This window comes from Falco naumanni, chromosome 17 (assembly GCF_017639655.2).
Source record: "Falco naumanni isolate bFalNau1 chromosome 17, bFalNau1.pat, whole genome shotgun sequence".
Lineage (NCBI taxonomy): Eukaryota > Metazoa > Chordata > Aves > Falconiformes > Falconidae > Falco > Falco naumanni.
In genome coordinates, this window is record NC_054070.1 from 4784916 (window position 1) to 4799325 (window position 14410).

The following is a 14410-nucleotide window of genomic DNA, read 5'->3' on the forward strand; positions in this document are numbered from 1 at the left end:
GTTTGCTGGCTCTCTGATGATGGCTGGGGGAGAAACTTCCTCGTCAGGATAACGTTACCGAGCAGTCTGCTGGTGGTTGAAAAGGCCTCCGTAGTTCTAAAGAATAACCTGAGATGCCCTTTGGGAATTGTTTGTCTGACCAGAGGACGAGCACGGAAGAGGCGCTGGGGACTTCATGGGTGTAAGAACAAGTGTTGGGTACGTACTCATTTTGCTGTTGGAGCAAGTGTTAATCCCCTTTGTTTCATGGATAACATGTAAAGCCTCCTCGGTATCAGTTGTTCCTCTGAATATACTTCCAGAAAGTGTTTTGTGTTTCAGGGAAGTTCCGTAGGTTTTCTCTTGTGAGAGCTCACACCAAACACTCTGAAATCACAAGAGCAACCTCGACAGCTGGTGTGAGGGCTCCACACTCTGGTTTCATTCATTCACCCAGTGACAACACAGTGCCCGAGAGGCAAACGCTACCTCTGCTGCCATTCCCGATGTCCTGACAAAGGCGGGGAGCTGGTGCTCTGCGAGGCCAGGAGCCCTGCAGTTACACCTGTATTTGTTTTTTGTGGTATGCACCAGCCAGGAACTCAAACTAAATGGCAGGAAATGTAGCGGGTTGGTAGTGGAGAGGCAGCGTCTGTCTGTAAAGACCAACTGTCCTGGTGCTCGTATGGCATCTGAGGACGCGCTTCAGCAAAGAGCAACGAGCTACTTGAAGGAGGAAAAAAAAAAAAATCGGTCACATTTCATGAAAGGAGCTTGAAAAGCACCTGCTCAGCAGAGCCGGTGACTCAGGCTGAGGTTTAAAATACTTCAAAATCAGCACCAGAAAACAGAGGGGGTGTGTGACCCTGAGAGACACTGTCAGTCAAAGAAGAAATTATCCTGCACTGAGGCACAGGTGTGCCTGGTGGCTGACCCACGCTGGCACATGTTTGATCTACATTCCTTTTGTTACTTTTGGTTTTTCCCCCTTGTGTGGTTTACATACTTTAAAAACACAAAATTGAGTGATAAAAATCACCCAGCCATTAAGTGAACATCCAAAATTCTGTGAATTATGCCAGCCAGAAATACGTTTGCTGTTTATATTATGGATGATAAAAATCTATACAGGTAGAATTTTTGTGCCTTTCACATAACATACAGATGTTTACCTTGAAATACTATTTACTTGTTAATCCTACATTTCTTTCGGAGTTTATCATCTGTTTATTTTATTTGGAAAGTGAAGCCTTTGTCATAAACAATCTTTCTGTGTAAGTTGTTTTTGACAGCTAATTAGGTCTGTGAAGTTACAACTTTGTGGGACATATTTATTAGGTACTTCCAGATGTAAGTGGGAAAGAAAAAGCAGATGAAGCAATACGTGGGGCTTTATTTTTTATTTTTTTTTCTTAAGAGACACCACAAAACGATCAGGATTTTTTTCAGCAACACAATACTTACTGTGTTTTGGACATCACCTAGAAACCTTTCTGTGCAGAGCCTTGAAGGTATCTACAGCCTCTTAGAAAACTGTACACTCACTTTATCCTACAGGAAAAAGAAAGAGCATCTGTTTTGATATATAACCTTTTCACATTCTAGGTAGCAGACTACACAATTCTCAGGCTTTAAGTATGTGATAATGGGAGAAAAGAGAAACATAGAAAATGATAAACACATCTAAGAACTCCAGTGAGATACTGTACAAAGGGTGGTAATACCTTTTCATATTTCCATGTCTCACTCTTGCCTGAGCAACCAGGGAAAGCATTCCTAATCCTCTGCGGTTCCCGTATCGTGGGTCAGTGGAGTGTTGGCTGGTAACGTGATTATGGCTCTTCTTTTCCCAACTAAGAGAAACAAGACATCAAAGAGAAAGATTTAATGAAGACCGAAGTAGCCAGTGGTAATTCATTTTTTTTCCCCAAATGGATGAACACTCGCCGCACTAATTGCAGTAATCAGAGAATCATTTAGGTTGGAAAAGACATTTAAGATCATCGAGTTCAACCGTACACTGTGAAAATGTCAAGAGTTGCCAGGTGAATGTGGTTTATGGGATGTTTCCCCCAATTTCTCTCTACAAGGCTGTTTTCTGAGCCACACGGGTTTATACAGCTTGTAACGTGACATTCAGCCAGTGCTGCTTCAGAACTGATTCAGTCAGCACTTCGGCTGATTGATAACTCCTTTTTTGTTGGATTGCGCTCTATTAAATGATACTGAAAGGTTAGTATATCTCTTCAACCCTCATTGATTTTCTGTTAAATGAAAGCGAGTCAACTCCTTTTAGCCAAGTTTGGTTGGAAAAATAAAAATACTGCCACCATCAACTATAATTTTAGATCAGTCTCCAGAACACTTCACCTGAAAAAAAAAAAAGGTTTTAAAACTATGATTTGCATGTTAAGATTAAAAAAAAAGAACACACTGAGGCAATCATGCTGGGTGCTTGTGTCACCTCTCTGAAGTTAGTGAGACCGAACATGCTGGAGTCTTAGAAAGTGCAGCTGAGCACTTGCAAATCCAGCTGAAATAAATGGCAGCTGAGGCTAATCGCTTTGAGATACCAGGCTTCTAACCTTTAACACACACAGGTCCTGTTTAGCAATGGCATTAATTTCAACAATTCTGAAAAAAATGGCCACAGAACAAACATTACGCATTTCTGAGGCTTAATGAATCAACAACAACAAGGTCAGTTCTCAATTCCAAATTACACTTTAAAAGGGGAGAAAATTATGGTTGATTTACTTGAATAAAAATGAAGAAAATTATAAAATGATTGAAGGTGCCCAGCCCTGTTTGAGCTGTCAGACTGCTGCTTTCATTTGAAGCAACATTGCTGGTTTTGAACTTGCACCCTTTAAAAACCAGGAGAGCAAAGAAATTGAATTAAGTTGTGCCTCTGGGATGTGAGATAAGTTCAGAATGTTTTTTCAAATAACACATTAGCTCCACAGCTCTGTTATAAAACTAAATGATGGATAACTTGTTTTGATGTTGTAACACATGGTCCCCACTCTTCAGAGATGTCTGTACACCGCTTTGTGCACGAGTCATCTTACTGAACTTACCAGGGCTATTCACATGCTTGACATTAAGCATGTATGCAAATCTTTGCAAGACTGGAACCTAACGTGATTATAATAAGCCACTTCCAGTGCGAATCTAAGAGTATATAAAGTTTCAAAACTGAGATCAAAATGAAAGACTTTGCAAAAGTGTGTCGTATTAAAAAGAACAAAGGACACCAGAAGTGCTAGGAGAAAAATGTTAACACCCACTGTTAAGTTCTTGCATAAGGGAAAATGAGATAGTGAAATCGCTTATCAGTTATTTAAATGATTTTACGGTTTAACTGTCTTCCCAACACTCAACTCAGAAGCACAAACACCTATAAATTTTTTTTTTTCAATCCTTCATGGACAGGACCATGCTGTTGCATGTTGTTCTTTTGGGGTGGGGCGCGAGATCCTAAGAGATGGTACAGAAAATCTTTGATAGGTTATTTTTTTTATGCAGGATGAGAACAGAATATATTATTACTTATTTTTGAGTTCAGATGCATTGACAGTAGGTTCTTTAAAAAGTATACACAGAAAGGAGTAGGTAGAGGTTGGCATGTAAGCCTGTTCAGCAGTAACGTGTTTTTCGATGCTTTAAGGCTTCAGCAAGATGAGGTCCCACCCCAGCACTCTGCAATGGACTTGTCATAGACCAGCCGCTTGTTAATATACATTAAGAGACAAAAGATCTCTAGTTGGACAGTAAATGAGGGAAAAGAGCATGCTTTTTTTTTTTTTCCCTTTGAAAACAATTCAGTTAATTCTGTAAATTCAGGTGGCAATATTACACAATACCCTGCACAATCTCGGTGGAAGGTGGAGCGTGCATATGCCTGAGTATGCGGTATGCTCTATAAAAAGTAAGTGTAGGAGCCTCTGTAGTTCCTATCCCACCACTTCGCTCAGCTGCAACTGTAACTTCTTCCTCGCTGGCTCCTCTCCCGCTGTCCCTCACCCATCACACCTCTCTGCGCGCTGGGAAGCCCATCTGGACCTGTAGGATCAGGCTAAAGAATAAACATGAGATATTCCCATTCCCGTAGCTCGGTGGTCGCTGCCCGTTGGGCTAGCGGCGCAGAGACAAGGCCGAGGGGTCCCGGGGGGTCAGGACCCCAGCCCTCCCGCAAATAAAGCGGGTGCAGGATGCAGGCACCCCAACGCGCCTGGGGCTGGAAGCCAGCCCGTTCACCCCCAGCGGCCGGGGGGCTAAGGACGGGACCCCCACGGGTGCACCCCAACCCCGCGGAATGGGGAGCCCGCAGCTAGAAGCAGACCCCCGCCGGGCACGTGGCGCGCCCCCCCCCCCCCCAGCCACGAGGGACCCCCCCAACCCACACACACACACCCCCGCCGTCACCCCGCAGCCCCCGGGGCCTCCCGCTCCGCTCGGCTCGGCCCGGGGGTGGGAAGGGACCGGGGAGGGGCGGGCGGTCCCTGCCCGCGGGGGGGAGCGAAGCGCGGCAGCCCCCTCCCCCGCCTGCCCGCTGGCTGCCGCCTCTCCTCGCCGCTCGGCCGGGCTCCGCCGCCGCCACCGCCGCCTCCATCTTGTGCGTGTGTCCCCTGCTCCCCCCCCCCCCCCCCCGCCCCCTTCGCCTCCACACAGCACCGAGAGCGGCGGGGGGGGGGCCCGGGGGGCGGTGAGGGGGGTGGGGGGCGAAGCGGCACCGGGGCCGGAGCGGCAGCGGCGGGAGCAGCGGCGGCAGCGGCATGAGGAGGCGGCGCTGAGGAGGCGGCGGTAGCCGGAGCGGACGGAGCCGACATCTTGTGCCCTCCCCTCCCGCCGCCGGCTGGGTGAGCCCGTCCGCCCCAGGGGGGAGGGGAGGGGAGGGGGAGGCGGAGAGGATTTAAAAAAAAAAAAAAGAAAAAAAAATCCCCAAACCCTGAAAACAACAACAACAAAAAAACAACAACAAAAAAAAAAAAACCACCCAAAAGGAGGCGGCAGCAACGGTGGAGAGCGCCGCGGCGGCGGCGCCTGAGGCGGCCAGGTAAAGCGCTGCGCGGGAGGCCGCGACACCCTTCCCTCAGGGGGTCTCTCCTCCCTCACACACCCCCGCGCCGGGGTCGCGGGAAGGTGACCGGGCGGGAGGGAAGGAGCCGGGGCAGCCCGGTGCACCGCAGCCTGCGGGCCTTCCCCGCGGCCCTGCTCGGTGCCGGTGCGGCGGGAGCGGCCCGCGACCCCTCGCCGCGGAGGGGGCGGCGGCGGCGAGCGGGTGCGGAGGGGGAACGGGCAGCGCCGTGTCAACCGGGCCCCCCCCTTGCCGCCATCTTGGGGCCCCCCCTCCGCGGCGCCCGTGGGGGCCCCGCCCACCTTCTCCCACGCTATTGGCCCAGGCGGGGCCGAGAGCACCCCGCGGTAGACCCGCAAAGGCTCGCGTTGCTATTGGTGGTGGGGCTGGGATGGGCGGCGGCGATAGCCAATAGCCGCGTGGCGCTGCCTGCGCGCTCTCTCGCTCTGCGCCGCCCTAGCCCCTCTCTCCTTGGGGACTCTTTTCGCGCCCCGGGGCGGTGGGCCCGCCTGGCAGGGCCAGGTGCTGAGGGCCGCCGTGCCTTCCCCACGCCCCCGGGGGTGGCTTTATTTCTGTCCAGGTCCCTGCTGTCTTGACCCAGATCGCTGGCTGCTACTGGGGGTCCCTGCAGGGACTATGTGGCTCTCGCTGCACAGGGGAGCTCCTGAGGGGAGCTCCCGGCTGGCATCTGTCACAGCTCATGGCGTGCCATGGTCCCCTCAGAGCGCTGCTGAGGCCGGGCACAGCTCATGACGTGCCATGGTCCCCTCAGAGCACTGCTGAGGCCGGGCACAGCTCATGACGTGCCATGGTCCCCTCAGAGTGCTGCTGATGACGTGCCACGGTCCCCTCAGAGTGCTGCTGAGGCCGGGCACAGCTCATGACGTGCCACGGTCCCCTCAGAGCGCTGCTGAGGCCGGGCACAGCTCATGACGTGCCACGGTCCCCTCAGAGCGCTGCTGAGCCCGGGCACAGCTCATGACGTGCCATGGTCCCCACAGAGCGCTGCTGAGGCCGGGCACAGCTCATGACGTGCCATGGTCCCCACAGAGCGCTGCTGAGGCCGGGCACAGCTCATGACGTGCCACGGTCCCCTCAGAGCGCTGCTGAGGCCGGGCACAGCTCATGACGTGCCACGGTCCCCTCAGAGCGCTGCTGAGCCCGGGCACAGCTCATGACGTGCCATGGTCCCCACAGAGCGCTGCTGAGGCCGGGCACAGCTCATGACGTGCCATGGTCCCCACAGAGCGCTGCTGAGGCCGGGCACAGCTCATGGCACACACCACCTCTTGCTGAGCCCAGGCTTTACCTTAACCTTCCTCCGCAGCCCGACCCTCCCGCTCCAGAGGGAGCTCCTCTCCCATGGCTTGGGGCATCCCCGTCAGCTCGGCTTGGTTACAGGAGTGCCAGGGGGTCGGTAAGGGTCTCCGCATCGATCCCTGCATCGCAGGGACAGGCAGCTCGGAGCACAGACGCGCTTCATTGTAGGTGTCATCGCAGGCGTGAGGAGTGTAAACCCTCCTCGGGCGCACGAGGGGAATATGGGCCCATGGCAAGCACAGATGCGGTGGGAACGTGGAGGGACATCGGTGAGGGCAGCAGTTTTGTTGGTTGGCAGAACAAAGGTGGAAAGGGAGCTGTGACTGTTCCAGGCTGTTTCTTTCCTCTGGCATCCATTGCTTTTATTTTACGGATGCTTTTCTTAAATAGCTCCGTAGGCATCTGTTCCTCACTGTGCAGGAATGGGATTTAAATCCCAGCAAACAGCAACAGGTGGCTGCGAGCGCGGGACAGGGACGTGGGGGTACGTCTCCAGACCTTGTGGTTGATGTTCCAAAGCTCGGTAACATCAAACCCCAGCCTGTTTGGGGCTGTATGAGCTGAAGCCACTGCCAATAATCACGGCGCTCTGGTGGAACAAGAACCACATTGTTCCCATCCGCTGCTGCCCACCAAGGTCCAGGTGACCTCCTCCTTGCTGCATAGCACTGAAGTTCTTCATCGCTGAGCGACGTAGCTCTTCACTGGGATCCCCAAGCCGTGCTGGAAGGGGCCAGGAAACTCCCCCAGCAGCCTTGAGCTCCAGCCTTGTGTCCTCTGCAGGTCAGCAAAGGAACCTGGTGCTGGAAGGAAAATCTTTGGTTGTTCAGCGTGGGAAGGCTGGAAAGAAGGACTGCCGTGGGAAGGAGACTGAGGTCTTTGGTGGTGTGGAGGGTGCCTCTGACCCTTGGAAATGGCCAGCGCAGCATTGCGTGGGTGTAAATTGCGGGTGTAAATAAAATGTTTAGCCTGCCCCTTAGAGGATCTGCTTCTGCTGTTTTTTTTCGGGTTGCGTGTATAATAGGGGCCTCTATTGTGATGTTGTTCAATATGTGGATCTCTCAGGTTTTTTTCAGTGGAGCTTTTGACCCCTTTGTAGTCAATTTAAGTCTCCTGATGTCGAGCTTGGTTTTTTAGTCGCCTTGTGCAGCCCCCCCAGGCATCTCTGGCCCACAGACATGAAAGCTGCTGCTCAGGAGAACTGAACCACTCCGGAGCAAACTCCTGGGGTAGAATTAAGTTCATCCCCAGTGGCTTTGTGCATTGTAGCCACGTTGTTTGCTCATTTGTGCTCTCTAGGAACCTCAGCCCCTGCTCCTGGCGCAATACCCAGCGGAACTGGATGATGGGAGGTTTTTGGAAAGCCTTGAGCAGGCTGTGGTGACGGCGAGAGGGTGACTGACTGAACTTTCTGCTTTCACATCAGCAACCTTTGTCCATGGTGGGACAAAGAATCAGCATGGGCTGCAATAGCAGTTAACCCCACTGAAGTCAAGTCTTTTTAGCGTTACAGCATGCGTGGGTGCTGTTTGCAGAGGGATTCTTTGTTATCCGTGGCTGGGAGGTGTTTTCAAGTGTGCCAAGAAGATAAAAACATTCCTAGATTGCCGCTTAGAACTTTCTGTTGTTGCAGACAAGGTTGCAATGTTCAGCTCAGTGTGTCCCAGTTCATTTCATCGGTGCTTTCAAGGTATTTTGGAGGTGGGTAGCTGTGTCTCTCCTAATAACCAGGTGCATGTCTTATCCCAGGCACTCAGCTCTTGCTGGCAGCAATTTCCACGTCGTTTTTAGATGCTTCTACATAGCACTAAGTAATTGTGTGTTTTACAAATGGGTTGTTTTATGGCAGTCGATTGCTGCAATGGAAAACCCACTTTGGGTAATTTCTTTAGACAATATACTGATTGTTTCAGCACCATTTTTCAACAGGTAAAGTAACCCTCCCTTCAGGTGCTTGTTTTGCTGCAGATGGCTCGTCCCTCAGCACTCCCAGCAGTTGGCTAATGCTTCATTTTTCCTGAACACAATACTAATTATGTGTGGTCAGCTCATGCTAATTACTTTGTCCTCCAATATCTTTTTGCTCTTATATCTTTTTGCCTCCGGTTTCTTCATTGCTCGTACCTGCCTGAGTTGTAAGAGAGCTGCTTGCCAGCAAGATTTTCTAGGTTTTTCATTTGATGATCAAATTGCTTTTATACCCTTATTTTAAAATCCTTTTTTCCTGCTGATTGAAGCCCTTGGGGCTCAGCTGGGACGAGTGGAGCTGGGTGTCTGCAGTCTGCTGATCAAGTGGCTGATGAGAGTTTTAAGGCAAAGGTCCTGAAATTTGTGGTACCTATATTTGCAGGTGGAAATTGTCATCTCTTATTTTGCATCTGAAATTAAACTGTGCCTGCAGGCTCCATCGATGTGTGTGTGTGTACTGAAACTGGTACCTGTAGCTTCTTTCTGTGGATGCAAAAGAGAGTTTGGAAACTTTCCTTAAAGCCTGTTTTGTTTCTTAGGACACGTGTGTCACGGCTTAATCTCGTGGTTCACAGAACTGGTACTTTTTTCAGGAAAAAGTGTTGCTCCTGGAATTGTTACTTCTTTCTGGAATAAGCGTGGGGCTTCTTGTAGGTCCTGGTCCTGCGAGGTGCTGATTGCTTTGACTCACATGATTGAGGGTTTCTGAGCCATGTCCTTCACAGAGCAGAAATAATGCAATGGCTAAGTACAAATTATGGGTTTGTACTATGTTTTCTTGTCTGCGGGTCCCACAGAAAGGGGCTGGAAGTGTGGTTTGCTCTAAATAAGGGTGAGTTGCTGGTTCAGGCCTCTGTTTAGCAACAGATAAGCTCTGGGCTGGCTTATCTTCTCGGGGAGATTTTACATTTGCTTTTCTTTGTCTCCTCTCCAGCGTGTTTCAGCCTCAGCCCGTTTCTTCCCATAACTCATGTTCCCATCCCGACGCTGCCCTTCTCGCTTGTATTACTCACTTGGCTTCCTCTCTGCTTTCCCTCTTCGCTGCCTCCCTCCTTCACCCTCAGATCGCCTGGCTCCTGCCGCCATGTCTCCATCCTCCCCCAGGTCATCTCTCCGGCTCCAGGCTTCTCCGCTCCCCCTTGACAGGCACCTCCTTAATGCCAGGAGCTGACTCTCAAATAATTATCTGGGTTGCTGATTAGCAGTTTGCGAGGGCAGAGCTGGCTTGGGCTTTTTGTTAAGGCTGGAGCAAATACCATTGCACAGTTCCTGGTGCGGTCTAGGAGCTGTCTTGCAGCTTTCCTGCTCGATCCCCTGTGGATCCTCCGTGCAGAACCAGCTCAGGTGTGTGAACGTGGGTTGTGGCTCCAGAGGGACTAACGCTGAGCCAGAGCTATCGAGTCTGTCTGGATCCGTGCTGCTTGTTCCTGTGCTCATTCCCTTTCACTTCCTCATGGATCCCACCAAAGAGCAGAAGGGATGCACATCTAGCTGCGTTGCTCTGTTCATCCTCTGGTTCTGTTTGGGCTTTTGTGACCCATTTTGCGTGTTGGGAAGGACACAGTCCGTCCAGTGCACTGTCTGGAGAGGGCTGTAAGGAACAGCTAGGTCTGTGAGAGAAGGGAAAGCAAAGCTGGAGGGTGATTTTTCATTATGGGACCTTCTGCATCCACAGTGTGGGAAAGGAAGAATGGTGGCAGCCCTGAGGTGGGAAACTTGGAGGAGCAAGCAGTCTCCTGGACTGAGGGAGCACTGCTGGTTTTCTCATGTGGAGCTCAGCAACAAAAGAAAATTGGGAACTGCTTTCATAGGACAGGAACAGTGCTTTCCTTTCCACCTGGAAAACATCCAGCACATTTTGTGTGCTATTGGGGATATAAAAGAAAAGCCACAGAGGCAAAAGAACAGAGGAGAACTCCTTGGCTGGTGTGGACTTAGTATGTGAACGGTGCAAGCAGATGTGTTAAGTACTGTTTGAATTTCAGAGGATCTGAACAGTTTGCTGAGCAACACACAGCAGAGTGTTGGGATGCTATGCTGTAAAATTAATTTGAGCTCTTCTCATCTGGCGCTATGGGGGTCTGTACATGTCCTGACATGGAGATGGAGATGGTTGGAGGGTGCTGTGCGTTGCTCTGACACACATTACAAGAAGTGGTTGATATATCCATTGTATCTAAGGCGGTGTAAAGTGTCAGCAAGCCTGAAACTGCTGGAGTCTCTAGTAGAAATGTTGCTTTGTTGAAACACCGAGTGGGTTTTTGAATCTGTGCTGCTCCTTGCTTGTCTCCTGGGCTTACGCTATCCTCTGTCCTGTTTTGGTACAGGGTCTCTGAACTGCAGCGATGAGGAAGCCTCGGAGGAGGTCCCGGCAGAACTTGGAGGGGAGGCGCTCTCCCTCGCCCTACAGCCTCAAGTGCTCACCGACTCGGGAGACACTGACTTATGCTCAGGCCCAGCGGATCGTGGAGGTAGACATCGATGGGCGGCTTCATCGCATCAGCATCTACGATCCCTTAAAAATCATCACGGAGGACGAGCTGACAGCCCAGGACATCACAGAATGCAACAGCAACAAGGAAAACAGCGAGCAGCCCCTTTTCCCTTCCAAATCTAAGAAAACACCTTCCAAAGGCAAGAAGAAGGAGTCCTGCTCCAAACATGCACCAGGGACATCTTTACACTTACCCCAGCCCAACTTCCGTGTGGTGGACTCCTTCAGCCAGCCAGACGCCCCTCCTCTCCCTGCTGCTTACTACCGGTACATTGAAAAGCCTCCCGAGGACCTTGATGTAGAGGTGGAGTATGACATGGATGAGGAGGATCTGGCGTGGCTGGACATGATCAACGAGAAGAGAAGGGATGATGGTTATGGGACAGTTTCTCCAGACACTTTTGAGCTGCTGGTGGATCGGTTGGAAAAGGAGTCGTACCTTGAGAGCCGGAACAATGGGACTCAGCAGTCCCTCATCGATGAGGACGCCTTCTGCTGCGTCTGCATGGACGATGAGTGTCACAACAGCAACGTCATCCTGTTCTGTGATATCTGCAATCTGGCCGTGCACCAGGAGTGTTACGGCGTGCCCTATATCCCCGAGGGGCAGTGGCTTTGCCGCTGCTGCTTGCAGTCCCCTTCTCGCCCTGTGGATTGTGTCCTTTGCCCAAACAAAGGTGGAGCCTTCAAGCAGACTAGCGATGGCCGCTGGGCTCACGTGGTTTGTGCCATCTGGATCCCCGAGGTCTGCTTTGCAAACACTGTGTTCCTGGAGCCCATTGAAGGGATAAATAACATCCCCCCGGCTCGGTGGAAGCTCACATGCTGTATCTGCAAGCAGAAGGGCATGGGAGCTGCCATCCAGTGCCACAAGATGAACTGTTACACTGCCTTCCACGTCACCTGTGCCCAGCGGGCTGGTCTCTTCATGAAGATCGAACCCATGAGGGAGACCAGCATCAACGGCACGACGTTCACCGTGCGCAAGACTGCCTATTGTGAGAGTCATTCCCCGCCTGGAATGGTGAAAAAAGGGTCTTCAGCTGCTAGCGGCGGGGGGCAGGAGGACACTGTGAAGGAGCAGGGAGAGGAGGAAGCCGATTCTGGCCCTCCCAAAGGGTCTCTGAAAAAGAACCGAGTGAAATTGAAGCAGAAGATCAAAAAGAAGCCTGGTGGTGTGACCAACGGGCATTCGTCTGTGCCCATGGTGACTGTTGCACAAATCCCCTCTTACAGGTGAGTGTTGCAAGTTTGGGGAAGGAGCTGGACAGCTGGAGCTGGACAGGGTCTTTTCTGAGGACTCGGTCCCTCTTGGGGGACCCTTCCAAGGTCCTCCCTTGGAAACACTGAATCTTCAGTCAAGACCTAGCAATAACTGTGTTCAGAGTCATTCCTGACCAGTGTTCTTCCGTGGGAGTGTCACTGGTGCATGGTGGTTCCCTGCTTTGCCGAGCAGCCACCCCAAACTGTTGTGTAATGCAGAACCCATGGTGGTCCCTAACCCCTAACACCCACCGAGCACCTGGATTCAGATAGATGGCTGTGAAGGTGTTTTTCAAATACTTCAGGCATTGCAGGTTGGCAGACAGATAGGGGTCATCCCAGTATTACATATTTTTTTTAATCTCCTTGTTTCATAGTTTCTTAATTCCTCCTTTTATTACGCAGCATGTCAAACCTGTCCATATTGCAAGCAGCTTTGAATTTGGCTGGGCTGGTTTTTTTTTTCTCCCAGCTCTCTCTCATGCAGAACTAGGTAGCGCTGAATTTTTATTTGGTGCCTTAGGAAGTGTAATGGTGCGTCGCTGGTATTTTAACAGATAAAGCTCTGGAGAACTGCTGATAAGGCACTGCATATAATCTAATGAATGGTTCGAAAAGGTTGGAATAGGTGAGATATTATTCTTGGACTCCTGCCAAGTTAGTTTCCCGGGCTCCAGCTTACTAACACCAGGTTTAATTGACCCCTGGGAAAGTTCTTGACACTGAAAGTAGTTTTGAAATTAAGGCTTGGAGGCAAGTAGGCGATTGCGTACTTTGACCGTGCTGTGCCAAGTGCTTGGTGAGAACCTCCAGCTGAGCTGCTACTAACGTAGGGATATATTGGGAAAATTAGGCACGTGTGATTTCACGGTGGGGAGATCCCAGATTGTACCAGTTGCATGTGTAGTTCAGAGGGTGCATTGACACGACACTGCAAAGCTTTGTCGGGAAACCTGATGGTATCACAGGGTCCGCAGAGTCACGATTGCTTTGCGGTTGGCTCCCTGACACCTCTTTGCTTCCTTCAGGTTGAACAAAATCTGCAGTGGCCTCCCCCTCCAGAGGAAGAACCAGTTCATGCAGAGGCTCCACAACTACTGGCTGCTGAAGCGGCAGGCGAGGAACGGGGTGCCGCTGATCCGGCGCCTGCACTCGCACCTCCAGTCCCAGAGGACCGCGGAGCAGGTACTGGTCCCCAGCTGAACCCGTGTGGGAGGATGGAGAGCTCGTATTTCAGGGGGAGATGTGCTTGATGCATGGCTGGGAAGGGGAATGAGGGTGGAAGGACCAGAGGGTGACCTGATTTAAGTCTCTTTTGGTCTCCTCTTGGTACGCTCATGCGTGAAGAGCTGCATTAGCATATCAGTGGGATATCCCTTGTGCTAGAATTGCTGTGGATGAGGCAGCTGGTAAGAGTTTTTCCCCTGAGTCAGGAGACCCAAAATTGTGCAAGGGTGTGATGGGCCCTTGGTGCACTGATCTCTTAGATGCATCATAAACCCACGTTCCTCACGAGTGATTAAAGATCCCCTCCCCAACAGAATGGGTGTTAGCTCCAGAGTCCTGGCTATCTTCCAGTTTGGGTCATTTTCCCTGCAGCTTCAATTTCTGACCCTCCCATGCAGTTTCATATGGAAGTTTAGACATAATCATCAGCTCTGGACTCCTTTGCTTCCTTCTCTGAGCTGGCATCCAGAGTCACTCGGTCTCGATGCTGTTAAACAGTACTGCTTTTGGCACGAGAAGTAGTTGGTGAAGCAATCAAGCAGTCAGACTCTACCCTCCAACATAGCCTGTCAGCAGGTGGTGTGCGTGCACGTATATTTTTGATGTAGTTGGAGGAATTTATAGGCTTTTGGTTTGTGTGAAGACTGCTCTGGGTGATTAATAAAAAAAATATTTCCCGCTCATCGGTCTGGAGCTTGGGGAAGCACAGCATTTCCTTCACGTACTAAGTTGGCATTTACCAGAAGTAAGTTCTTGAAAACCAATGTCCTATCAATATAAACCATCAAGATCTTGTGAAGCAATTGTCCTCTCTTGGCAATCATGCAAAAGTGTGTACACTTCAGGTATCTCCTCCAAACCGTGTAAAAAGCTACAGATTTAGGAGAGGAAGGATAATTGCATTGCGAAGCCACTGAACTGTGCCTTGAAAAGTGTGAGCTCATCTCCCCGCAGTGGCTGCTCCTCTGTTTTGGTAAATCTCTTTCCGTGACACTCTTATTGGTTACAAAGAGGATAACAACAGCGCTTTTCTCCCATGCTTTCGCTCGCCTTGCCTTTATACTGTAAATGCTTTGGGC

At 50.9% G+C, this 14410-nt stretch overlaps 2 protein-coding genes across 11 annotated transcripts in view; one reads left to right on the top strand and one right to left on the bottom strand.

Annotated features, from left to right (window-relative positions):
- Positions 1-14410, top strand: part of BRPF3 (bromodomain and PHD finger containing 3) — a 37063-nt gene that overhangs the window by 2585 nt on the left and 20068 nt on the right. For 2 of the 10 annotated variants that reach the window (XM_040616699.1, XM_040616707.1), the window contains 2 exons: positions 10675-12077; positions 13133-13289. In XM_040616699.1, coding sequence (XP_040472633.1) covers positions 10693-12077; positions 13133-13289 — 1542 coding nt within the window. In that variant the 5' untranslated portion in view covers positions 10675-10692. Of the gene's footprint in view, positions 1-4754; positions 4842-4924; positions 5039-6398; positions 7163-7997; positions 8081-8188; positions 9180-9229; positions 9692-10674; positions 12078-13132; positions 13290-14410 lie in introns of those variants that run through there. The other 8 variants (XM_040616705.1, XM_040616697.1, XM_040616700.1 and 5 more) reach the window with 8 other exon arrangements.
- LOC121098688 lies at positions 4404-6732 on the bottom strand. Its single transcript, XM_040616960.1, has 2 exons — positions 6387-6732; positions 4404-5062 (listed from the first exon to the last, which is right to left on the bottom strand). Exons 1-2 carry the CDS (start codon positions 6730-6732, stop codon positions 4404-4406), a joined length of 1005 nt encoding a protein of 334 aa, XP_040472894.1.

What these genes read in the sequence shown, in the direction of transcription:
- LOC121098688 (XM_040616960.1), bottom strand. Translation starts at nt 6,732, where the DNA reads ATGCCAGAGGAAAGAAACAGCCTGGAACAGTCACAGCTCCCTTTCCAC. An exon ending in TCTGGAGCGGGAGGGTCGGG is followed by an intron (nt 5,063 to 6,386) that starts CTGCGGAGGAAG and finishes GGGAAGGGTGTC; the next exon opens with GCGGCCTCCCGCGCAGCGCT.